At 56.3% G+C, this 24,408-nt stretch overlaps 1 protein-coding gene across 1 annotated transcript in view; it reads left to right on the plus strand.

Annotated features, from left to right (window-relative positions):
- Positions 1-24,408, plus strand: part of FBN3 (fibrillin 3) — an 88,853-nt gene that overhangs the window by 30,224 nt on the left and 34,221 nt on the right. Inside the window, exons 18-39 of the mRNA XM_059919175.1 lie at positions 6,951-7,076; positions 7,165-7,290; positions 8,467-8,586; positions 8,701-8,838; positions 8,949-8,999; positions 9,270-9,395; positions 11,201-11,425; positions 11,604-11,729; positions 12,084-12,212; positions 13,250-13,375; positions 14,329-14,454; positions 15,064-15,186; positions 15,356-15,481; positions 16,467-16,592; positions 17,943-18,065; positions 18,261-18,383; positions 18,859-18,984; positions 19,102-19,224; positions 19,964-20,086; positions 20,453-20,614; positions 21,585-21,653; positions 22,870-22,995. Coding sequence (XP_059775158.1) covers positions 6,951-7,076; positions 7,165-7,290; positions 8,467-8,586; positions 8,701-8,838; positions 8,949-8,999; positions 9,270-9,395; positions 11,201-11,425; positions 11,604-11,729; positions 12,084-12,212; positions 13,250-13,375; positions 14,329-14,454; positions 15,064-15,186; positions 15,356-15,481; positions 16,467-16,592; positions 17,943-18,065; positions 18,261-18,383; positions 18,859-18,984; positions 19,102-19,224; positions 19,964-20,086; positions 20,453-20,614; positions 21,585-21,653; positions 22,870-22,995 — 2,769 coding nt within the window. The remainder of the gene's footprint in view (positions 1-6,950; positions 7,077-7,164; positions 7,291-8,466; positions 8,587-8,700; positions 8,839-8,948; positions 9,000-9,269; positions 9,396-11,200; positions 11,426-11,603; positions 11,730-12,083; positions 12,213-13,249; positions 13,376-14,328; positions 14,455-15,063; positions 15,187-15,355; positions 15,482-16,466; positions 16,593-17,942; positions 18,066-18,260; positions 18,384-18,858; positions 18,985-19,101; positions 19,225-19,963; positions 20,087-20,452; positions 20,615-21,584; positions 21,654-22,869; positions 22,996-24,408) is intronic.

The following is a 24,408-nucleotide window of genomic DNA, read 5'->3' on the forward strand; positions in this document are numbered from 1 at the left end:
TTCAAGGGGAAGGAGGCAGGGTCTAGGCTGCAGCTCTGGCCCCAAATATCCACAGTGCTGAGAAACCCTGGTTTCAAGGGGAAGGAGGCAGGGTCTAGGCTGCAGCTCTGGCCCCAAATATCCACAGTGCTGAGAAGCCCTGGTTTCAAGGGGAAGGAGGCAGGGTCTAGGCTGCAGCTCTGGCCCCAAATATCCACAGTGCTGAGAAACCCTGGTTTCAAGGGGAAGGAGGCAGGGTCTAGGCTGCAGCTCTGGCCCCAAATATCCACAGTGCTGAGAAACCCTGGTTTCAAGGGGAAGGAGGCAGGGTCTAGGCTGCAGCTCTGGCCCCAAATATCCACAGTGCTGAGAAGCCCTGGTTTCAAGGGGAAGGAGGCAGGGTCTAGGCTGGAGCTCTGGCCCCAAATATCCACAGTGCTGAGAAACCCTGGTTTCAAGGGGAAGGAGGCAGGGTCTAGGCTGGAGCTCTGGCCCCAAATATCCACAGTGCTGAGAAACCCTGGTTTCAAGGGGAAGGAGGCAGGGTCTAGGCTGGAGCTCTGGCCCCAAATATCCACAGTGCTGAGAAACCCTGGTTTCAAGTGGAAGGAAGCAGGGTCTAGGCTGCAGCTCTGGCCCCAAATATCCACAGTGCTGAGAAACCCTGGTTTCAAGGGGAAGGAGGCAGGGTCTAGGCTGCAGCTCTGGCCCCAATTATCCACAGTGCTGAGAAACCCTGGTTTCAAGGGGAAGGAGGCAGGGTCTAGGCTGCAGCTCTGGCCGCAAATATCCACAGTGCTGAGAAACCCTGGTTTCAAGGGGAAGGAGGCAGGGTCTAGGCTGCAGCTCTGGCCCCAAATATCCACAGTGCTGAGAAGCCCTGGTTTCAAGGGGAAGGAGGCAGGGTCTAGGCTGCAGCTCTGGCCCCAAATATCCACAGTGCTGAGAAGCCCTGGTTTCAAGGGGAAGGAGGCAGGGTCTAGGCTGGAGCTCTGGCCCCAAATATCCACAGTGCTGAGAAACCCTGGTTTCAAGGGGAAGGAGGCAGGGTCTAGGCTGGAGCTCTGGCCCCAAATATCCACAGTGCTGAGAAGCCCTGGTTTCAAGGGGAAGGAGGCAGGGTCTAGGCTGCAGCTCTGGCCGCAAATATCCACAGTGCTGAGAAACCCTGGTTTCAAGGGGAAGGAGGCAGGGTCTAGGCTGCAGCTCTGGCCCCAAATATCCACAGTGCTGAGAAACCCTGGTTTCAAGGGGAAGGAGGCAGGGTCTAGGCTGCAGCTCTGGCCCCAAATATCCACAGTGCTGAGAAACCCTGGTTTCAAGGGGAAGGAGGCAGGGTCTAGGCTGCAGCTCTGGCCCCAAATATCCACAGTGCTGAGAAACCCTGGTTTCAAGGGGAAGGAGGCAGGGTCTAGGCTGCAGCTCTGGCCCCAAATATCCACAGTGCTGAGAAACCCTGGTTTCAAGGGGAAGGAGGCAGGGTCTAGGCTGCAGCTCTGGCCCCAAATATCCACAGTGCTGAGAAGCCGTGGTTTCAAGGGGAAGGAGGCAGGGTCTAGGCTGGAGCTCTGGCCCCAAATATCCACAGTGCTGAGAAACCCTGGTTTCAAGGGGAAGGAGGCAGGGTCTAGGCTGGAGCTCTGGCCCCAAATATCCACAGTGCTGAGAAGCCCTGGTTTCAAGGGGAAGGAGGCAGGGTCTAGGCTGCAGCTCTGGCCCCAAATATCCACAGTGCTGAGAAGCCCTGGTTTCAAGGGGAAGGAGGCAGGGTCTAGGCTGCAGCTCTGGCCCCAAATATCCACAGTGCTGAGAAGCCCTGGTTTGAAGGGGAAGGAGGCAGGGTCTAGGCTGGAGCTCTGGCCCCAAATATCCACAGTGCTGAGAAGCCGTGGTTTCAAGGGGAAGGAGGCAGGGTCTAGGCTGCAGCTCTGGCCCCAAATATCCACAGTGCTGAGAAGCCGTGGTTTCAAGGGGAAGGAGGCAGGGTCTAGGCTGGAGCTCTGGCCCCAAATATCCACAGTGCTGAGAAGCCCTGGTTTCAAGGTGAAGGAGGCAGGGTCTAGGCTGGAGCTCTGGCCCCAAATATCCACAGTGCTGAGAAGCCCTGGTTTCAAGGTGAAGGAGGCAGGGTCTAGGCTGCAGCTCTGGCCCCAAATATCCACAGTGCTGAGAAACCCTGGTTTCAAGGGGAAGGAGGCAGGGTCTAGGCTGCAGCTCTGGCCCCAAATATCCACAGTGCTGAGAAGCCCTGGTTTCAAGGGGAAGGAGGCAGGGTCTAGGCTGGAGCTCTGGCCCCAAATATCCACAGTGCTGAGAAACCCTGGTTTCAAGGGGAAGGAGGCAGGGTCTAGGCTGGAGCTCTGGCCCCAAATATCCACAGTGCTGAGAAGCCCTGGTTTCAAGGGGAAGGAGGCAGGGTCTAGGCTGGAGCTCTGGCCCCAAATATCCACAGTGCTGAGAAACCCTGGTTTCAAGGGGAAGGAGGCAGGGTCTAGGCTGGAGCTCTGGCCCCAAATATCCACAGTGCTGAGAAACCCTGGTTTCAAGGGGAAGGAGGCAGGGTCTAGGCTGCAGCTCTGGCCCCAAATATCCACAGTGCTGAGAAACCCTGGTTTCAAGGGGAAGGAGGCAGGGTCTAGGCTGCAGCTCTGGCCCCAATTATCCACAGTGCTGAGAAACCCTGGTTTCAAGGGGAAGGAGGCAGGGTCTAGGCTGCAGCTCTGGCCCCAAATATCCACAGTGCTGAGAAGCCCTGGTTTCAAGGGGAAGGAGGCAGGGTCTAGGCTGGAGCTCTGGCCCCAAATATCCACAGTGCTGAGAAACCCTGGTTTCAAGGGGAAGGAGGCAGGGTCTAGGCTGGAGCTCTGGCCCCAAATATCCACAGTGCTGAGAAGCCCTGGTTTCAAGGGGAAGGAGGCAGGGTCTAGGCTGGAGCTCTGGCCCCAAATATCCACAGTGCTGAGAAACCCTGGTTTCAAGGGGAAGGAGGTAGGGTCTAGGCTGGAGCTCTGGCCCCAAATATCCACAGTGCTGAGAAACCCTGGTTTCAAGGGGAAGGAGGCAGGGTCTAGGCTGCAGCTCTGGCCCCAAATATCCACAGTGCTGAGAAACCCTGGTTTCAAGGGGAAGGAGGCAGGGTCTAGGCTGCAGCTCTGGCCCCAATTATCCACAGTGCTGAGAAACCCTGGTTTCAAGGGGAAGGAGGCAGGGTCTAGGCTGCAGCTCTGGCCGCAAATATCCACAGTGCTGAGAAACCCTGGTTTCAAGGGGAAGGAGGCAGGGTCTAGGCTGGAGCTCTGGCCCCAAATATCCACAGTGCTGAGAAACCCTGGTTTCAAGGGGAAGGAGGCAGGGTCTAGGCTGCAGCTCTGGCCCCAAATATCCACAGTGCTGAGAAACCCTGGTTTCAAGGGGAAGGAGGCAGGGTCTAGGCTGGAGCTCTGGCCCCAAATATCCACAGTGCTGAGAAGCCCTGGTTTCAAGGGGAAGGAGGCAGGGTCTAGGCTGCAGCTCTGGCCCCAAATATCCACAGTGCTGAGAAACCCTGGTTTCAAGGGGAAGGAGGCAGGGTCTAGGCTGCAGCTCTGGCCCCAAATATCCACAGTGCTGAGAAGCCCTGGTTTCAAGGGGAAGGAGGCAGGGTCTAGGCTGCAGCTCTGGCCCCAAATATCCACAGTGCTGAGAAACCCTGGTTTCAAGGTGAAGGAGGCAGGGTCTAGGCTGCAGCTCTGGCCCCAAATATCCACAGTGCTGAGAAGCCCTGGTTTCAAGGGGAAGGAGGCAGGGTCTAGGCTGCAGCTCTGGCCCCAAATATCCACAGTGCTGAGAAGCCCTGGTTTCAAGGGGAAGGAGGCAGGGTCTAGGCTGCAGCTCTGGCCCCAAATATCCACAGTGCTGAGAAACCCTGGTTTCAAGGGGAAGGAGGCAGGGTCTAGGCTGCAGCTCTGGCCCCAAATATCCACAGTGCTGAGAAACCCTGGTTTCAAGGGGAAGGAGGCAGGGTCTAGGCTGGAGCTCTGGCCCCAAATATCCACAGTGCTGAGAAGCCCTGTTTTCAAGGGGAAGGAGGCAGGGTCTAGGCTGCAGCTCTGGCCCCAAATATCCACAGTGCTGAGAAACCCTGGTTTCAAGGGGAAGGAGGCAGGGTCTAGGCTGCAGCTCTGGCCCCAAATATCCACAGTGCTGAGAAACCCTGGTTTCAAGGGGAAGGAGGCAGGGTCTAGGCTGCAGCTCTGGCCCCAAATATCCACAGTGCTGAGAAACCCTGGTTTCAAGGGGAAGGAGGCAGGGTCTAGGCTGCAGCTCTGGCCCCAAATATCCACAGTGCTGAGAAACCCTGGTTTCAAGGGGAAGGAGGCAGGGTCTAGGCTGCAGCTCTGGCCCCAAATATCCACAGTGCTGAGAAGCCCTGGTTTCAAGGGGAAGGAGGCAGGGTCTAGGCTGGAGCTCTGGCCCCAAATATCCACAGTGCTGAGAAACCCTGGTTTCAAGGGGAAGGAGGCAGGGTCTAGGCTGGAGCTCTGGCCCCAAATATCCACAGTGCTGAGAAGCCCTGGTTTCAAGGGGAAGGAGGCAGGGTCTAGGCTGGAGCTCTGGCCCCAAATATCCACAGTGCTGAGAAACCCTGGTTTCAAGGGGAAGGAGGCAGGGTCTAGGCTGGAGCTCTGGCCCCAAATATCCACAGTGCTGAGAAACCCTGGTTTCAAGGGGAAGGAGGCAGGGTCTAGGCTGCAGCTCTGGCCCCAAATATCCACAGTGCTGAGAAACCCTGGTTTCAAGGGGAAGGAGGCAGGGTCTAGGCTGCAGCTCTGGCCCCAATTATCCACAGTGCTGAGAAACCCTGGTTTCAAGGGGAAGGAGGCAGGGTCTAGGCTGCAGCTCTGGCCCCAAATATCCACAGTGCTGAGAAGCCCTGGTTTCAAGGGGAAGGAGGCAGGGTCTAGGCTGGAGCTCTGGCCCCAAATATCCACAGTGCTGAGAAACCCTGGTTTCAAGGGGAAGGAGGCAGGGTCTAGGCTGGAGCTCTGGCCCCAAATATCCACAGTGCTGAGAAGCCCTGGTTTCAAGGGGAAGGAGGCAGGGTCTAGGCTGGAGCTCTGGCCCCAAATATCCACAGTGCTGAGAAACCCTGGTTTCAAGGGGAAGGAGGCAGGGTCTAGGCTGGAGCTCTGGCCCCAAATATCCACAGTGCTGAGAAACCCTGGTTTCAAGGGGAAGGAGGCAGGGTCTAGGCTGCAGCTCTGGCCCCAAATATCCACAGTGCTGAGAAACCCTGGTTTCAAGGGGAAGGAGGCAGGGTCTAGGCTGCAGCTCTGGCCCCAATTATCCACAGTGCTGAGAAACCCTGGTTTCAAGGGGAAGGAGGCAGGGTCTAGGCTGCAGCTCTGGCCGCAAATATCCACAGTGCTGAGAAACCCTGGTTTCAAGGGGAAGGAGGCAGGGTCTAGGCTGGAGCTCTGGCCCCAAATATCCACAGTGCTGAGAAACCCTGGTTTCAAGGGGAAGGAGGCAGGGTCTAGGCTGCAGCTCTGGCCCCAAATATCCACAGTGCTGAGAAACCCTGGTTTCAAGGGGAAGGAGGCAGGGTCTAGGCTGGAGCTCTGGCCCCAAATATCCACAGTGCTGAGAAGCCCTGGTTTCAAGGGGAAGGAGGCAGGGTCTAGGCTGCAGCTCTGGCCCCAAATATCCACAGTGCTGAGAAACCCTGGTTTCAAGGGGAAGGAGGCAGGGTCTAGGCTGCAGCTCTGGCCCCAAATATCCACAGTGCTGAGAAGCCCTGGTTTCAAGGGGAAGGAGGCAGGGTCTAGGCTGCAGCTCTGGCCCCAAATATCCACAGTGCTGAGAAACCCTGGTTTCAAGGTGAAGGAGGCAGGGTCTAGGCTGCAGCTCTGGCCCCAAATATCCACAGTGCTGAGAAGCCCTGGTTTCAAGGGGAAGGAGGCAGGGTCTAGGCTGCAGCTCTGGCCCCAAATATCCACAGTGCTGAGAAGCCATGGTTTCAAGGGGAAGGAGGCAGGGTCTAGGCTGCAGCTCTGGCCCCAAATATCCACAGTGCTGAGAAACCCTGGTTTCAAGGGGAAGGAGGCAGGGTCTAGGCTGCAGCTCTGGCCCCAAATATCCACAGTGCTGAGAAACCCTGGTTTCAAGGGGAAGGAGGCAGGGTCTAGGCTGGAGCTCTGGCCCCAAATATCCACAGTGCTGAGAAGCCCTGGTTTCAAGGGGAAGGAGGCAGGGTCTAGGCTGCAGCTCTGGCCCCAAATATCCACAGTGCTGAGAAACCCTGGTTTCAAGGGGAAGGAGGCAGGGTCTAGGCTGCAGCTCTGGCCCCAAATATCCACAGTGCTGAGAAGCCCTGGTTTCAAGGGGAAGGAGGCAGGGTCTAGGCTGCAGCTCTGGCCCCAAATATCCACAGTGCTGAGAAACCCTGGTTTCAAGGGGAAGGAGGCAGGGTCTAGGCTGGAGCTCTGGCCCCAAATATCCACAGTGCTGAGAAGCCCTGGTTTCAAGGGGAAGGAGGCAGGGTCTAGGCTGCAGCTCTGGCCCCAAATATCCACAGTGCTGAGAAGCCCTGGTTTCAAGGGGAAGGAGGCAGGGTCTAGGCTGCAGCTCTGGCCCCAAATATCCACAGTGCTGAGAAACCCTGGTTTCAAGGGGAAGGAGGCAGGGTCTAGGCTGCAGCTCTGGCCCCAAATATCCACAGTGCTGAGAAACCCTGGTTTCAAGGGGAAGGAGGCAGGGTCTAGGCTGGAGCTCTGGCCCCAAATATCCACAGTGCTGAGAAGCCCTGGTTTCAAGGGGAAGGAGGCAGGGTCTAGGCTGCAGCTCTGGCCCCAAATATCCACAGTGCTGAGAAACCCTGGTTTCAAGGGGAAGGAGGCAGGGTCTAGGCTGCAGCTCTGGCCCCCGGGGGACATGGCTTCTGGAGCCTCCAGGGAGCCAGGGCAGCTGCTGACGCCCTCCTCCTGGTGCAGACATCAACGAGTGTGCCCTCGACCCTGATGTCTGTGCCAACGGTATGTGTGAGAACCTGCGGGGCAGCTACCGCTGCATCTGCAACCTGGGCTACGAGGCAGGCGCGGCCGGCAAGGAGTGCATGGGTGAGTGTGCCCGGCAAGTGGAAGGGCAGGTGGGTGGGCCGCCCCCACTGCACACCCCTCACCCCGCTCTCCCCCCCTCACCCTGCAGATGTGGATGAGTGTGCACTCAACAGCCTCCTGTGTGACAACGGGCGGTGCCGGAACAGCCCTGGCAGCTACAGCTGCTCCTGCCCCCACGGCTTCAGCTTCCGGCAAGACACGGAGACCTGCGAAGGTACAGGGTCCCGGGGCACACAGCCACGCACACATCCATGCAGATACTTATGCACGCTGTGGGTACACACATGCTCAAAGACACATGTATCCCTGCATTCACACACACAGACACGCTCAAAGGCATACATGTATTCACTCAGTCTCACAGTTACACACACTTGTAGGTACACACACAATACCCACATCCACACACTTATTCTCACACTTTACATACATGCTCACAGCCACAGTTACACCCTCAAAGGCACACCCTTATGCACTCAGACCCTCTGACATTCACACATGTGTGCATATGATCACTCAGTTACATACACCGGTACTCACACAAAACACACTCACATACCTATATTCACACTCACAGACATTCCCAGTCACACACCCTCACGTGCACACTCTCAAAGACATGTGTGTGCCCACATTCTTTCACTCACCCTTCCACACACTTAGGCTCACAGCCACACACACTTATGTATGCAGTCACACACACCCTCACATACCTGCACACTTGTGCACTCACATGCTCGTACACACACGCTTATACACAGGAATACGTGCCCATCCTCCCTCTCACACACGTGCACTCACTGACACATACACATGTTCAAGTGTGCATGCTCGCCATTGCCCACACACACTTTGTTGTGATGACCTTGCCCATCGCATAGATCCCTTGGCACTCACAGACACCTGCACGCGCGCGCGCGCACACACACACACACACACACACACACAGTCACGCACAAGCTTTCCGTCTGGCCCCACCCCTCCCCTGGTCCTTTGTCTTCTTTCCAGCTGACACCCCTCCCCCACCCTGGCCACACCCAGGCCTCCATCCCCTCTGGGTTTTCCTCCTGCCTCTCACCTGTCGTGTGCCATGACCGACCCTTTGAGGGCCACGGTTCCCACCGTGCCTATCCCTCTGCACTTTTACGTGTGTGCGCTCCCAGGACCCTGCACGTCAGTGTGCTTGTGCAGGTGCACAAGACGATTCAGTGCAAACTCACGTGCGTCTGAGCCTGCGCAGTCCGTTCCCTTGTATTCTGACCGCTTGCGCCCCCTGCCTCTGGACTTTGGCAGCCGTGGGGAGGAGGGGCCCCTGGTCAGGTGGGGTTCCCCCTCCCGCAGCTCAGGACTCGCTGGGGGGTGGGGCGGCTGGGGGCCGCTGTCCCTGCAGACATCGACGAGTGCCTGTCCAATCCGTGTGTGAACGGCGTGTGCCGCAACCTGGCCGGCTCCTACGCCTGCGAGTGCGCCCCCGGCAGCCGCCTGGGACCCTCCGGCACCGTGTGCTTAGGTGAGAGGCCCTACGGAGCAGCGGGGACCCCGACACCCCTGAGTAGGCTGGGTCTCTGCGGGTCGGCGTGCAGGTGTGGGCCCGCCAGGTGAGACAGCAAGCCCCTCCCCGCAGACAGCACCAAAGGCACCTGCTGGCTAAAGGTCCAGGATGGCCGCTGCGAGGCGAACCTGCACGGAGCCACCCTGCGGTCCGAGTGCTGCGCCACGCTCGGGGCTGCCTGGGGGAGCCCCTGCGAACGCTGTGACATGGGTAATGCCGTGGGGGGGGGGCTCCGGGGGCTCCCACGCCATCGGGACAACTGGGGTGGGACAGATCCCCTGTGTTTGAGTGGAGGGAGTGACTCCTCTCCCCAACCACAGACCCCGCCTGTGCCCGTGGCTTCGCCCGCGTGAAGGGGCTCAGCTGCGAAGGTAACCCCCATCCCCAACCTCTGCGGTTCGCCCTCCAAGCCACACGTGGGCGAGTGTCATGGGGGCTGCCTGGGGCCCCTCCCTGAAGCCATTTGAGATCGAGACATTCTCCCTCCTTGGTACCTGGGTCTTCCCCGCGATCCGCCAGCCCCTGAGGCTGGCACTGCCCCTTCCTCCTCCCCAAGGACCACGTGGTGTCCTGAGGCCCCAGGGGAACAGCTCCTGGGAGCCCCCAGCCCTTGCCTCTCCTCCTTGCCTGCCGCTGCCCAGATGTGAACGAGTGTGAGGTCTTCCCGGGGGTCTGTCCCAATGGGCGCTGCCTCAACACCGCTGGCTCCTTCCACTGCGAGTGTCTTGAGGGTCTGACGCTGGATGCCACGGGCCGGCTGTGCGTGGGTGAGTGCGGGCTGGGTCCCCATGCAGGGCCCCCTGCCCTTCATTGCCTCCACTCCCAGCGGCTGGAGACCCCCCCTAGGGACAAGCGGGATCTCGGGGGTCCTCCAGGACCCTCTGCTCACTGCCCACCTCTTGCCCACGTGTCTCCAAAGACATTTGTTTTGGTGGATGCATCTTCTTAACTGCCCTTCTAAGGAAGGTCACTGCAGATGGCAAAATCTCGTGGAATAATACTTGCAACCTTTGTTTATTCTTTCTTGTTACTGAGTAAGGTTTACACGGGGGGATTTGAGCAGGAGGCACCTCTAGCATGAGTGCTAAGTGATGCTGGTGAACCTTCCTCAGCATCCAGGGCTCAAACCCTCACCCTGAATGGCTTACCCTCAGTCTCAGAGGCTCTGAGATATTTTCCCCCTCGATGAGGGCTTCTTGCTTTGTCCCTATCAGCATCTTGAACAGGACATTTCTTGGCCAAAAGCATGTACCGGCCAGCAGGTAGCGCTCTGAGTTCTATCAGCTTTTCCTCCTGTAGTCCCATCAATCCATTGGTGGCCTCCTCGGGGTCACCTTGGAGCCTGGTCAACATAAGGCAGGTGGGCCCTGATGACCCTTCTCAACTTTGATTTCCTTCTAAACTGAGCTTCAGGTGTGCACCGGGTCTTCTTGCTGATTCCAAAAGGTGAGCAAGGAAAGAAAGTAACTGAGTAAAGAGAAAAAAGCCATTGCTGAATTCACGGCCAGGTGAAATGGCTCAGTCTGGTCAGCCCTGGACCAAGGCACTGGGTACACGGGAACTTAAGACAGATCCCTGTGTGTCGTGGCACTTCTGCTTATCTTTATTTTTTCCTAAAGATTCTGTAACGGGGTCTTGTCCTCAAATAGACCCACTTAAACGTATGTTCCTTTTGTAAAGAGTGAGAAGTTGTCTTAGACCAGGGATTAGCCAACTGTTTCTGCAAAGGGCCAGAGAGTAAATATTTTCAGCTTTTGGGGCCTCACAGTCTGTTGCAGCTACTCAGCTCTGCTGTGTAGTGTAAGAACAGCCACAGACAGTACAGAAACAAATGGATGTGTCTGTGTGTCAATAAAACTTTATTTACAAAAACAGGAGGCTGGCACCCAGGCCGTAGTTAACCAGCCTCATTCTTAGACCCTCATGTCTGGTTCTGAGGAAGGCTTATCCACTCCCAGATTATTCTAAGGGAGTTTTACAGGTTAAACACACACACTCTGGAGCCAGATGGCCTCGTTTGAACCCCACTCTACCTCTTACTAACTGTTTGGCCTCAGGTCAGCTACCTAAACCTTCTCTGCCTCAGTTTTCTTGCCTGTAAAATGGGCATGATGATAATATTTTCCTCTTGGTGTTATTTTGAGGATTCAATGGACTGATGAGCTTAGAACAGTGCCCACCACATAGCGAGCACCTAGCAGTGCAAGTTATTATTATAGTGTAACTTTTGGATTATACCATTATTCAAATGTAACTGTTGGATTATATCATTTTTAAAACGTAACTGTTGGGAATTCCCTGGTGGTCCAGTGGTTAGGACTCGGTGCTCTCACTGCTGGGGGCCCCAGGTTCGATCCCTGGTCAGGGAACTAAGATCCCACCAGCCACGCAGCGCTGCCAAAAAAAAAAAAAAACAAAAGGAAGTATTGGATGATATCGAATCTCAGCATGAGGAAGTCACTCTTCCCGTTGGGGAGGAAGTTTCACAAGAAGCTGCTGAAGGAGACTCTAATGCCTGTCCTGGCAGGCACAGTGTGGCAGGGGCAGGACTGGTGACGGCCCCTCCTTGCAGATGTGCGCCTGGAGCTTTGTTTCCTGCATTGGGATGAGGATGAATGTGGGGCTGCCCTGCCCGGCAAGTACCGGATGGACGTCTGCTGCTGCTCCTTGGGGGCCGCGTGGGGGGCCGCGTGCGAGGCGTGCCCTGAGCCTGAGTCCCCAGTGTTTGCCAGCCTGTGTCCCCGGGGGCTGGGCTTTGCCAGCCGGGACTTCCTATCAGGCCAGCCCTTCTATAAAGGTGTGTTTGGGCTCAGGGAGCCTGGTGGATGGGGAGAGGACACAGCGTGGGCAGAGGCCTGGAGATGGGAAGTGTGTTTGGGAGAGAGCAAACATCTGTGGCCAGAGGGGTGAACGCTCAGGAGGTGGGGACCCAGAGACATCGGGGCAGCGTGACGTTTTGTGCTCCCATGCTGCAGATGTGAACGAGTGCAAAGCCTTCCCCGGGCTGTGTGCGCACGGCACCTGCCGCAACACCGTGGGCAGCTTTCGTTGCTCCTGTGCTGGGGGCTTTGCCCTGGACGCCCAGGAAAGGAACTGCACAGGTACGTACCTGCATCTGCTTCCTGGGTGGTGGGGGGCGCCTACAGGGATGGGGGCCACGAACTAGAGACACCTAAAAGACAAGAACCGGCCTTTTCCTGCCTGTCTACCTGCCTGCTCTGTGACCGAGGACAGCTCAACACCCTCTCTGAGCCTTCAGGATCCCAGCTATAAAAGGAGGGGCTGGCAGAGGTGGCCTCCAGGGGTCTCCAGGCTGAAAGGAAATTCCCTACCCTCGTCTGGGGTGCAGTCACGGCACCTCTGTTAACCTGGCTCAGTTCAGCGGCTTGGGGCTCCCATGCACCCCTGGGTGTTGGCAGATGTGGAGGCCCAGCCCGTGCCCACTCTCTCCACAGACATTGACGAGTGCCGCATCTCCCCTGACCTCTGTGGCCAGGGTACCTGCGTCAACACCCCGGGCAGCTTCGAGTGTGAGTGTTTCCATGGCTACGAGAGTGGCTTCATGATGATGAAGAACTGCATGGGTAGGCAGCCACCCCGGGAAGGGTGGTGCTCGGGGGTCTGGGGGCCGAGCCAAGGGATGGGGGTGACGTTGCTGTGATGGATGTAGGTGGAGGGGGCCGGAGTGGGGAGAAGCCATGATCCAGCTGGGACACGGCAAGTGTGGGCGTCATCCCTGTAGGCTGCTGGACATTGGGTGTGCCATTCAGATGAGAAGCCTGGGAACCAAGATTCGGGCAGGTCTCCCAGGGGGTCGTAGCATGAGAAGAGGAGGGGGCCCGGGACAGAGGAGCCTCTTCCCCTTTCATTCACTTTTTCATTCAGTGAACATTTCATGTGCATCTACTTAGGGGAACCACAGAGAGCTCGGCAGCAGAGGGCCATTTTCTCGGAGCTCATGACCTAATGGGGAGACAGATGTTTAATAAAATAAATCCCCAGACAAATGCAAAATAAATAGCCACTGTCATAAGCACTTGAAAGGGCCATATGGTGCAGTGGGAGCATAGACCCCTAGGATGTATCCCATTCTGTGGGGCTGAGAGAGTGGGAGTAATTGGGGTGAAGAGGGACTGAAGAGTGGCTTGAAGAAAGAACAGTGTGTGCAAAGGCCCCGGGGTGGACGTGAAGGATAGAAGGAGCTGCTGTGTGGAGGGCCGGGTGGGAGGGGGAACAGCACCTGAGGGGTGGAAGGAGGCCCATGAGGCTGGAGTGGGAGGAGAGTGGGGGTGGGTGGTGAGGTCCCCCACTCCATGTTCTGATGCCTGGAGGGACTGGGCCTTGCCTTCCCTCTGTGTCCTCCGGAGGGGGGCGGTGCTTCTCAGGGCCTCCTTCAGCTCCAGGAGTGTCAGCCTGTGTCCCTGATAATTCTGAGAATTCCAGCTTCCCTCCCAGTCTGACTCCCATGGGTCACCCAAGTCCCAAAACTCCAGGCACTTTCAGCTTCAGCCAGGGTGACAGGGTTGGGGGAGAGGGGCACAGGGAGAAGCTTCCACAAGCCACATCACACCCTGCCAGGTCAGCGTCCTCACGCCTCCTCTCTCTCTCTCCACATGCCCAGACGTGGATGAGTGTGCCCGGGACCCACTGCTGTGCCGGGGAGGCACCTGTACCAACACGGATGGGAGCTATGAGTGCCAGTGCCCTGCTGGACATGCGCTGGTGTCCAAGGGCACTGCTTGTGAGGGTGAGTGTGGGTTGCATGAGGGAGATGATGGGAGTGTGTGTTTGTGCATCTCCCTGAGTACATACTTATGTATATGTGTGCACACGTGTGTCAGTCTCTATGCATGTGAGTGGTCGCATGCATGAGGTAGCATGGGTGCAGGTCATTGTGCGTCCGTGTGATATGACTGTGCGTGGGTGTGAGGCAGGGGGAGTGTGTATTTGTGTGTCTGAGCATGCAGGTGTGTATCTGGGAAGGTGTCTGTACAGGAGTGTGTGCATGGGTGTTTATGTGTGAGTCTGTGAGTGTGTAAGTGTCTACACAAGGATGCGTGTTCTTATGTGAGGGGATGTGGTGTTTGTGCATCTACATGAGCTTGTGAGAGAATGTGTGTCTAGGTGTGGATGTGTGTTTGCACACGGGTGGGTGTGTTTGTGGCTGGGGATGTGTGCATGTGGGTGTGGGTGTGTGTGTCTGTCGAGGGTGAGTGTGTTTGCATATGAGTAGGTGTGAGGTGTATTTGTGAGTCTTATGAGTGTGCATGTGGCTGTGAAGGTGTGTCTACTGAGGGTGATTGTGTTTGCATGTGAGTGGGTGTGAGGGTGTGTTTGTGTGTGAGCTGTGTGCACGTAGGTGCATGGATCAGGGTGTGGGTGTTATCTGTTGAGCGTGAGCGTGTATTCAAGAGTGTGTTTTGGGTGAGTCTTGTGGGTGTGCACGTGTGTGGGCACGTGGTCTTGTGGGTGTGCACGTGGGTGGACACGTGGATCTGGGTGTGGGTGCGTGTTTGTACAAGGGTGAGGTGTGGACTCACACCTGTGGTGGCGCGTGGATGCCAGGAGCGTGAATGCATCGGAGTGCACACGTGTCCCAGTGCCTCGGGGTCCTGCAGATGGCGGCTGAACACAGGCCGGGCCTTCCCTGGGGCCCCTCCCCTACCTGCTGTCCCCACCAGCCATGTGCTCCCCCTGCAGACGTTGATGAGTGCTCCCTGAGTGACGGCCTGTGTCCCCACGGCCAGTGCGTCAACGTCATCGGTGCCTTTCAGTGCTCCTGCCACGCCGGCTTCCAGAGCACACCTGACCGCCAGGGCTGCGTGGGTGAGACCGCGCCCGCCCCCAGCCCCAGCCGAGGCCCCCACTACCGCAGCAGTCTCTCCAAGTCCCTGCCTCTGCTGGCCCCTACCCCTAGTCAGACCCCTGCTTGACCCGCCCCCGGCCCCCCATCTCGCTCCCACCTCCCCCTGCCTCCCGTCCCACCACGCCCCCACCTCGCTCCCGCCACGCCCCACCTCGCCCAGCCTCCCGCCCTGCCACGCCCACCCACCTCACTCCCGCCACGCCCCCACCTCGCCCTGCCTCCCGCCACCCCACGCTCACCCACCTCGCTCCCACCACACCCCCACCTCGCCCAGCCTCCCGCCCTGCCACGCCCACCCACCTCACTCCCGCTACGCCCCCACCTCGCCCTGCCTCCCGCCACCCCACGCCCACCCACCTCACTCCCGCCACGCCCCCACCTCGCCCTGCCTCCCGCCACCCCACGCCCACCCACCTCACTCCCGCCACGCCCCCACCTCGCCCTGCCTCCCGCCACCCCACGCTCACCCACCTCGCTCCCACCACACCCCCACCTCGCCCTGCCTCCCACCCCGCCACGACCCCCACCTCACTCCCGCTACGCCCCCTACCTCGCTCTGCCTCCCGCAGACGTGGACGAATGCCGCTCTGGGAACGGTGGGTGCCACGTGCACTGCGTTAACACCGAGGGCAGCTACCGGTGTGGCTGCAGACACGGCTACTCGCTGATGCCCGATGGGAGGGCGTGTGCAGGTGGGTGGGCGCGGCCCCCTCCCTCCGCCTGGGATGGGGAACACACCTTTCCTGACCCAGACGCAGCCAGCCAGACCCGGGACAGGCCGCTGACCCTGCAGCAGGGTCCCTGGGGCTCCCCCTCCATCCCTGCCTGCCTGCAGCCCAGCCCCCCACCCTGCTCCCCCAGACGTGGACGAGTGTGAGGAGAACCCGGACATCTGTGACGGGGGCCAGTGCATCAACGTGCCGGGGGGCCACCGCTGCCTCTGCTACGACGGCTTTGTGGCCACGCTGGACATGAGGACGTGTGTAGGTGAGGAGCTGGGACTACATACAGGTGGAGGAGGCAGCTTCACAATTCACCCACCAGACCTTCCACAAGGAGGCCACGTGGGCAAGACAGACGCCAGTCCCGTCCCCATCACACGCGGGCAGGGGAGATGAGGCTTTGCACTTGGCGGTCTGCTCCTGGCCACCTGTGCCTAAAGCCCCTGCACCAAGACCCGTGGGATCTCATTCACAGCAGCAGAGGCCCTTGAACCTTGTTATTTTATGAACAGTTATTGAACACTTACCGTGTACCCAGTGCATACAGAGGCGCGTGCCCTGTTCTGAAAGCAATGTATAAGATCACTGCAGACCAAGGGGTTTTCTGCAGAGGAAGGTGAGCTAGATGGAAAGACACTGTATTCTCTGAGCTCTGCTTGGGGACCCAGGCTGTTTGGGCCGTGATCACCGTCCTGTCCTGGCTGCAGGTCATCACGGGGCCCAGGGAGCAGATGTCTACTGGGTGCCCCATCAGGGCAGAGCTGGGGCCAGCGTGAGGAAGTACCAGGAAGTAAAAAACATAACCCTCCCAGGGAGATGTGTCCAGCCCAGGGCAGCTTAAAGCATTCCTGATCACAGGTGTCTTAGGAAACACTGAAGAAAAGGGGGCTTAGGACCAAGTTAAATAGGAAATACTGCTTCCTCCATCTCTTCTTGCAGATCCACGTTGGCATAAAGGCTCTGAAAAGGCCTGCAGGAGAAAAAAATCCAGTTAGCTTTGTTTAACTCAGCGTTGTCTAAATGTATTGGTATAAAATCCTTTTGGGAATGCATGTCCGGTGCGTTCCACGGAATATGTGCTGTAGACTGTTAACTGAATATTCGCGGCTGCCCAGTGGTGGAATTGGGGGAGTTCCCCACCCCTGAAGATGGGCAAAGAGAACCCCGATGCAGGGGACCCATGTGGCAGGGCACTTAGCAATGCTGCTGCGTCCCCACCCTCACCTGCTTCCTCTCTTGTCATCCCACAGACGTGGACGAGTGTGACCTGAACCCCTACATCTGCCTCCATGGGGTCTGCGAGAACACAAGGGGTTCCTTTGTCTGCCACTGCCAGCTGGGTTACGTCGTCAGGAAGGGGGCCACGGGCTGCTCCGGTGAGCTGGCGGTCAGTGGAGCAGGCGAGGGGGACCCCGAGGGGCCAGCTCAGGGTTCATGGGGTCTGCCCCATCCCTTGGAGCAGAGCACAGCCAGACCTCATTCTTAACACACTTCCACTGGTGGGGCCTCATGTTAAAGCAAAAAAATAGGATCCGATCACGTGCCCCCGGGGCTCCCTTAACAGCTCTGCGGGGGGAGCTCTGGATCCCTTAGTATCCACATCAGTTCCCAAAGCATACAAGCCTGATGCTTTTAAGTGGTATAGGGATGAACATTTAAACACTTCCGTAGTTCCTGTTTTAGCTTCCTAGGGTTGCTGAAACCCCTGACCACAAACCTGGTGCCTCAGAACCACAGAAATCTACTCTCTCTAGAATTAACAGTTCTGGAGGCCAGAGTCTGAAATCATAGTGTCTGCAGGGTTGGTTCCTTCTTGGGAGCCCAGAGGGAGAATCTCCCATCCCTCTCTCTTCACTTCTGGTGGTGGCCGTTGGTCCTTGGCATCCTTGAACACACCATTCCAATCTCCACGTCCGACATCACAGTGTGTTCTCCTCTCTGTGTCCAAATTTCCCTCTTCTTATGAGGACACCAGTCATTGGTTTTGAACCCACTGTAATCCAGGATGACCTCATCTGATTCTGGTTACACCTACAAAGACCCTATTTCTAAAAAAGGGCACATTCAGAGGTTCTGGGAGTTAGGATTGGAACACACTTTTTTGGGAGAACATAATTCTACTTGCCATAATTACATAGTTATTTTAATGCATACTAGAAACAAACCTTGGAAAACAGCATCAAACCCATGATTTCTCAGAGATCGTTGTTATTTTTCTTTTAAAATATGTTCACGTGAGTAAAAATGGGAGGCAGTGTAAAGAAACTTTCAGTGAACAGCAGCTCATTTAGGTGGTGTATGAACATTGCCGAGATAAGGGTGATGCAAAATTGGCTGAGGATTAGACACAGTGGTTTAGAAGGAAATCCTGCTTTAGAGAGGGAGTGTGTGCATTAGGACAGTTACTCTTAGTGTCTACCCTAAGTCTCTCATGCTGCCATTTCAGACCATTGCTGGGGGCTGCTGGGAGTCATGCCCTGTTGGGTTTGGGGGTTTTCCTCTTGGGCTCTGGGTGAAGGTGGAAGCTCCCGCAGTGGTGTGGGGACATGTCTGGGCCAGCCCTGCCCTAGGGAGGATCCTTGCTCTTTCCCTTGCTCCTGCACTGAGTCTTGCCACTCTGTACCTGAAGCCCTATTTCTACTGGGCCCAGGTTTCCTGGGGGTGTTGCATCCTCCACCCCCTCTCCTGGTCCTGCCCCTCCTATGCCTGGTTCCCTCTCCTCTCAGATGTGGACGAATGTGAGCTTGGGGGACACAGCTGTGATGGTCACGCCTCCTGCCACAACATCCCTGGGAGTTTCAGCTGCAGGTGCCAGCCAGGCTGGGTGGGGGATGGCTTCGAATGCCACGGTGAGTGCCTGAGGGCAGGAGGTCCGGGCAGAGCTGTAGAGGTAGGTGGGGCAGTGGGGGGGAGGCAGGCGGCGGGGAGGGGTGGCTGGGCTCAGGCATGTCCGGGGGGCCGGTCAGGGCTGGGATTGGAGGGTCTGCCTCCCTGCAGCCCCTCAGTGCACACACCCGGGGGACTCCGGGTTCCATCTCCTGCAGACCTGGATGAATGCGCCTTCCAGGAGCATGGGTGCAGCCCGAAAGCTGACTGCCTCAACACCCCCGGCTCCTACCGCTGTGCCTGCCCCCCAGGATTTGCTGGGGACGGCTACTTCTGCGAAGGTGAGGTCGGGGGTTGGGATGGGAGGGCTGGAGGGGCCCGAGAGGGACAGCCATGGGGGCTGGATTCCGAGGTGGCCACAGTGGTCAGTTGGCTTCCCGACTTGCACTGATCCACCCACCCACCCCATGGGTGCCGGAGAGGACGTGCCTTCAGCATTTGGGGCCACAGGCCAGACCCTGAGTCCCTGGGGGCAGTCTTGTCCCCTGGACTCAGAATGCATGGAGCCTTCTGGATGTGGGGAGCAGGAACACTTGCTTACTTCCTGGCAGCCCTCCGCCCCAGATCCTGAGTGACCAGGTCCCCTGTCTGCTCCCTGGCCCTGACTTGGTCACCTGCCCTCCAAGTTCCCCGGGCTACTTGCCAGCTCCCTGGAACCCTGGGTGACTGAAGGATTTGAGTGACAGGGGCCACCTGCCCACCCTGAGTGGGTCCTGGCCAGCCGACCCCCAGCCCTCCGTCTCTGGCTCCCCTTAGACAGGGACGAGTGTGCGGAGAACGTGGACCTTTGCGAGAACGGGCAGTGTCTCAATGCCCCCGGGGGGTACCGCTGTGAATGCGAGATGGGCTTCAACCCCACAGAGGACCAGCACGCCTGCCAGGGTGAGGTCTGGGGCTGCCGGGGTGTGGGCGGGTCCCTGGAGCCGCTGGCACTGGGGGTGGCAGGAGCAGGACGCCAGGTGGGCTGGGCCGCGCTGAGCTGGGGTCCGCCCCCCCCAGATGTGGACGAGTGTGTTCTCGGGAACCTCTGTGTGTTCGGGAGCTGTGAGAACCTGCCAGGCATGTTCCGCTGCGTCTGCGATGAGGGCTACGAGCTGGACCGCGGAGGCGGCAACTGCACAGGTGTGGGGTCCATGGGGCTGGGGAGGGGCGGTGCGGCTCACTCCCTCACTGCCCACGGATCTCTTCTCACATGTCCTCTCATGGAGGGGGCCTTGTGTGACCGCCATCTCCAGCAGTGCTCCTGCCCCGTTAACCTTCATCATCCTCATTTATCATCCCCTGAATAAATGCAGTGGATCAACAAAGTCGAGCTCCCTCCACCACAGCCATCAAAATGGTCTCCCACCTGTGTGTCCCAAACAGGGTTCGGCAGACGTTTTCAATGAAGGGCCGGACAGTAAATATTTTCAGGTTTCGGCCATACAGTCTCTGCCCTGTTGCTCAGAAACAGACACAGGCGATAAGTGAATGAATGAGCGTGCCTGTGTGCCAATAAAACTTTATTCACACAAACAGATAGGGGGCCGGATTTGGCCCACAGGTTGTAGTCTGCCAGCCCCTGGCTCAAAACATGTCCTGAATGTTGCTTTTTGTAGGTTAGCTCGTGGAATCTGGGGCAGGGAGAGCTGTCAAGGGCAAACCTCCAGGCCAAGTAGAACAGAGCAGGGGAGGGTGTGGGGTCGCCTGGGACAGGGCAGACCCCAGAGGCTGCTGTCCCATCAGGCTTTCTTCCCGGGGGAGGATGTGACCTTGCCCCTAAGCCTGGCCCCCAACAGCCAGGGCTTGACTCCCTGGGAAGAAGGCAGGAGGGAAGTGGGTCAAGGGAGGGCTCCCTGCTGATGGTGCCCCCACCCCACAGATGTGAATGAGTGTGCAGACCCCGTGAACTGCATCAACGGCCTGTGTGTCAACACCCCCGGCAGCTACCTCTGCAACTGCCCCCAGGATTTTGAGCTGAACCCCAGCGGGGTGGGCTGCGTGGGTGAGCACACACTCCACTCCGGGTGGGGTTTTGGGGTCAGTGGGCTGGATGGGGCTATAGCCTGGGTCACCCAGATCCACCTGCTCCTGACAAACAGGCCCTTGGCCACAGTGATCATCCCGATTGTCTGTTGAGGTACAATCTTCTGCTCTAGACAGACAGACAGACATATGCATAGAGTCACACATGCACACAGAAATATGCACACACAGAATTCCACAGTCACACACAGAGACACCCATGCACACACAGACACACATAGAGTAACACACAGTTACACATACACAGAAGTGCAAACACACACACACACACACACACCCCATTTCTCCCCCACCACTTGCTAACCATCCCTTTCTGCCTGTTCAGACACCCGGGTCGGGAACTGTTTCCTGGACACACAGGACCGAGGGGACGGTGGCATTTCCTGCAGTGTGGAGATCGGGGTTGGCGTCACCCGAGCATCCTGCTGTTGCTCCCTGGGACGGGCCTGGGGCAACCCCTGTGAGCTGTGCCCGCTGGCCAATACCAGTGAGTCCCTGGGGGAGTGGGGGCGGGGGAAGGCAGAGACCTAGCCCTGGTCCAGGCTCCTGCAGGGCTTAGGGGGTCATCTCTGCTAAGGGAGGGACACTGGGAACCAGAGAAGGAGGAGGGCTCGCCCTGGGTCACACAGCATATTCTCAGCAGTTCATCGTCTAGGTCTCTCCCCAAAGTCTCCTTCTGCCATCTCTTCCTGCAAATTCTTTGTGTGTTTATATTCACTTGCTCACTCAGTCAATCAACAAACATTGAGCATTCCTCTGTGTCCTTTCCTAGGGGTGGGGACCTAGAGAAGGATGAACCACAACCGCTGCACACTGCCCCTTACCCATAAACCAACAGTCCCTGGACTGTTGAGAGTGGAACTATCCTAAGGGTCTGTTTGAGGCATAGTGATGGGTCAGGAGGAAGCCATGGAGAGGAAGGGGGTAAGGGAAGCCTTCCCAACATAGGGACTTGAATGGGGTTTTGAAGGATGAGTAGGAGTTTTCCAGGCAGAGTAGGGGAAAGGATGTGGGGTGCAGTGGGAAGGGCATGTGCAAAGTCGTCAGGTGTGAAGTAAGGAGGCAGCTGTCCACCTATTCAGGTGTGTGTGTGTGTACATCCAGGGTCTTCCTTTCATGGGGGAAACTTGTGGTCACACTAGGGTCTGGTTTTGGATCACAAAGAATCCCTCCCTACCCCCAGCTACTACCACAAGATCGATCTGCTCACATGTTGAATTGTGAGCTCATGTTTACACACACACACACACACACGCACACACTGGATACCCCAGGATTGGATCAATGTCTCTTGGCCCCAAGAAGCTGAGGAGGTAAGGGGATGTAGTTTCTGTGGTAAAGGGATGCAAGGCCCACTCTTGAGCCCTTTCTAGGGGACCTCCCCTCCCCTGCTTCCCCTGAGCTTTGCCCAAATGCCCCATCCCACAGCCCCTCACAAGCACCTCTTTCCCTTGCAGCTGAGTACAGAACCCTGTGCCCAGGGGGTGAGGGCTTCCGGCCCAATCCCATCACCGTCATTTTGGAAGGTGAGTTCCTGGTAGACCGTCCACTGATTGACCTTCCTCTCATTCCCCCCTCAGCAGGGAGCAGAGTTGGGCAGCTTTGGGGTTGAGGGCAGATCCTCTCAGCCATCTCCTCTTCCACCTATTGGTTTATTGATTCATCCTTCTATCCAACCCCCATCCACCCATCGATCCATTCCTCTCTCATCTACCCACCCATACATCCATTCCCTATTTATCCATTCTTCCTTCCTTCTTTCCTTCCATCCATTCTTCCTTCCTTCTTTCCTTCCATCCATTCATCCATCCGTCCATCCATATATATAAGTACATTCATCCATCTACTCACCTACCCACCCACCCATCCATCCACTCATTTATCTTTTCGTCCATTGACCCATTTGCTTATTCACCCATCTAGCACTTTTCATATCCACCCATCTACCCATCCACACATCCATCCTCCCATATCCATTCATCCATCCATCCATCCATCATTCTATCCATTCATCCTTTATTCCATCCATCCTTTATTCCATCCATCCATCATTCCATCCATCCACCCACCCATCCATCCATCATTCCATCCATCCATCCATCCATCCATCCATCCTTCTATCCATGGGGGTAATGAGATTGGAGAATTCCATCAAGATGGAACTTGGATGGATGGATGGATGAAAGGATGTTCTATCCAATGAAGGGAAAGAGGATGAATTCAGGGTGACATTGACCCAGGAGAGTCTGGGTCCAGCCTCCAAATATCCAACAGCTCTTGGGTATTCTTTTTTTTTTAATTAATTTATTTTATTTTTGGCTGCATTGGGTCTTCATTGCTGCACGTGGGCTTTCTCTAGTTGCGGCGAGCGGGGGCTACTCTTCACTGCGGTGTGCTTGCTTCTCATTGTGGTGGCTTCTCTTGTTGTGGAGCATGGGCTTGCAGCGCATGGGCTCAGTGGTTGTGGCTCGCGTGCTCTAGAGCGCAGGCTCAGTAGTTGTGGTGCGCGGGCTTAGTTGCTCCATGGCATGTGGGATCTTCCCGGCCCAGGGATCGAACCCATGTACCCTGCATTGGCAGATGGATTCTTAACCACTGCGCCACCAGGGAAGTCCCTGAGTATTCTTAAAGAAGCAGGACTGACTCTCCAGGACCCTGGAGAGCCCAGGGCAAGGCATGGGTGTCCCCCAAGTCCTCTGCTTGGATTTACCTTCCAATCACAGCTTCCTCACTTCCTGACAGACATTGACGAATGCCAGGAGCTGCCAGGGCTGTGCCAGGGGGGCAACTGTGTCAACACCTTCGGCAGCTTCCAGTGCGAGTGTCCACCTGGCTACCACCTCAATGAGGACACCCGCATCTGTGAGGGTGAGCTTGAACCCACCCCATCCTCCCTGCCTTCCTGCCCAGCCTCACCTCCTTTTCAGGTACTGGGGCCTCACATGCCCCTCGGAGTCTGCTCACCTGCTTTGCTGCCTGGGGCCCGTAGGAAGGGTTGGGAAGGCTTCCTCGGAATGTCCCAATCTACCCTCTGCTCCGCTGCCCCCTCCCCATCTCCCCATTGCCTGACCTCCAGCCTCCTTCCCACTCAGAAATGACCTGGCTTTATCTCAGCAGCCATGCCCTTCTTCCTTTGAGCAAAAGCTGAACAAGGCCCAGAGCTAAGAGGGGGAAGGGAAAGACACCAAAGGAACAGCCATACCTTTCCTTTTCACTTGTCTCCTTACTGTCCTCTTTTGCATCTTAGTAACAATCAACAGTTAACTGGTGTCTGTGATTGCATGTCACCATGGTGCTGAGCATCTGCATTTGTCATTTGTTCATTCACCAAAACAGCCTCATGAGAAAGATGTTCCTATTATGACCCCATTTTTCAGATGCAGAAACTAAGGCTCAAGGGGGTTAAGTCACTTGAGATACCAGCTAGTAAGTGATTGAAACTGGCTTTGAGCCCAGCCATTCTTTTTTTTTTTTTTTTTAATGTCTGAAACATTTATATTAACATATTTCCATACATATTTCCATACAAGTACAAATATAAGATTTTTAGAAATTTCATGTAATGTCTGAAACATTTATATTAACATATTTCCATACATATTTCCATACAAATACAAATATGATTTTTAGAAATTTCATGTAATGTCTGAAACATTTATATTAACATATTTCCATACATATTTCCATACAAATACAAATATAAGATTTTTAGAAATTTCATGTAATGTCTGAAACATTTATATTAACATGTTTCCATACAAATAACCCAATGAAAGTTTAGTATTAGTTGTTTTGTTTGTTTTTTTATACTGCAGGTTCTTATTAGGCATCAGTTTTATACACATCAGTGTATACATGTCAATCCCAATCGCCCAATTCAGCACACCACCATCCCCACCCCACCGCAGTTTTCCCCCCTTGGTGTCCATATGTCCATTCTCTACATCTGTGTCTCAACTTCTGCCCTGCAAACTGGCTCATCTGTACCATTTTTCTAGGTTCCGCATACATGCATTAATATACGATATTTGTTTTTCTCTTTCTGACTTACTTCACTCTGTATGACAGTCTCTAGATCCATCCACGTCTCAACAAATGACTCAATTTCGTTCCTTTTTATGGCTGAGTAATATTCCATTGTATATATGTACCACAACTTCTTTATCCATTCGTCTGTTGATGGGCATTTAGGTTGCTTCCATGACCTGGCTATTGTAAATAGTGCTGCAATGAACATTCGGGTGCATGTGTCTTTTTGAATTACGGTTTTCTCTGGGTATA

The sequence above is a fragment of the Balaenoptera ricei genome, chromosome 3, assembly GCF_028023285.1.
Source record: "Balaenoptera ricei isolate mBalRic1 chromosome 3, mBalRic1.hap2, whole genome shotgun sequence".
Taxonomy (NCBI): Eukaryota; Metazoa; Chordata; class Mammalia; order Artiodactyla; family Balaenopteridae; genus Balaenoptera; species Balaenoptera ricei.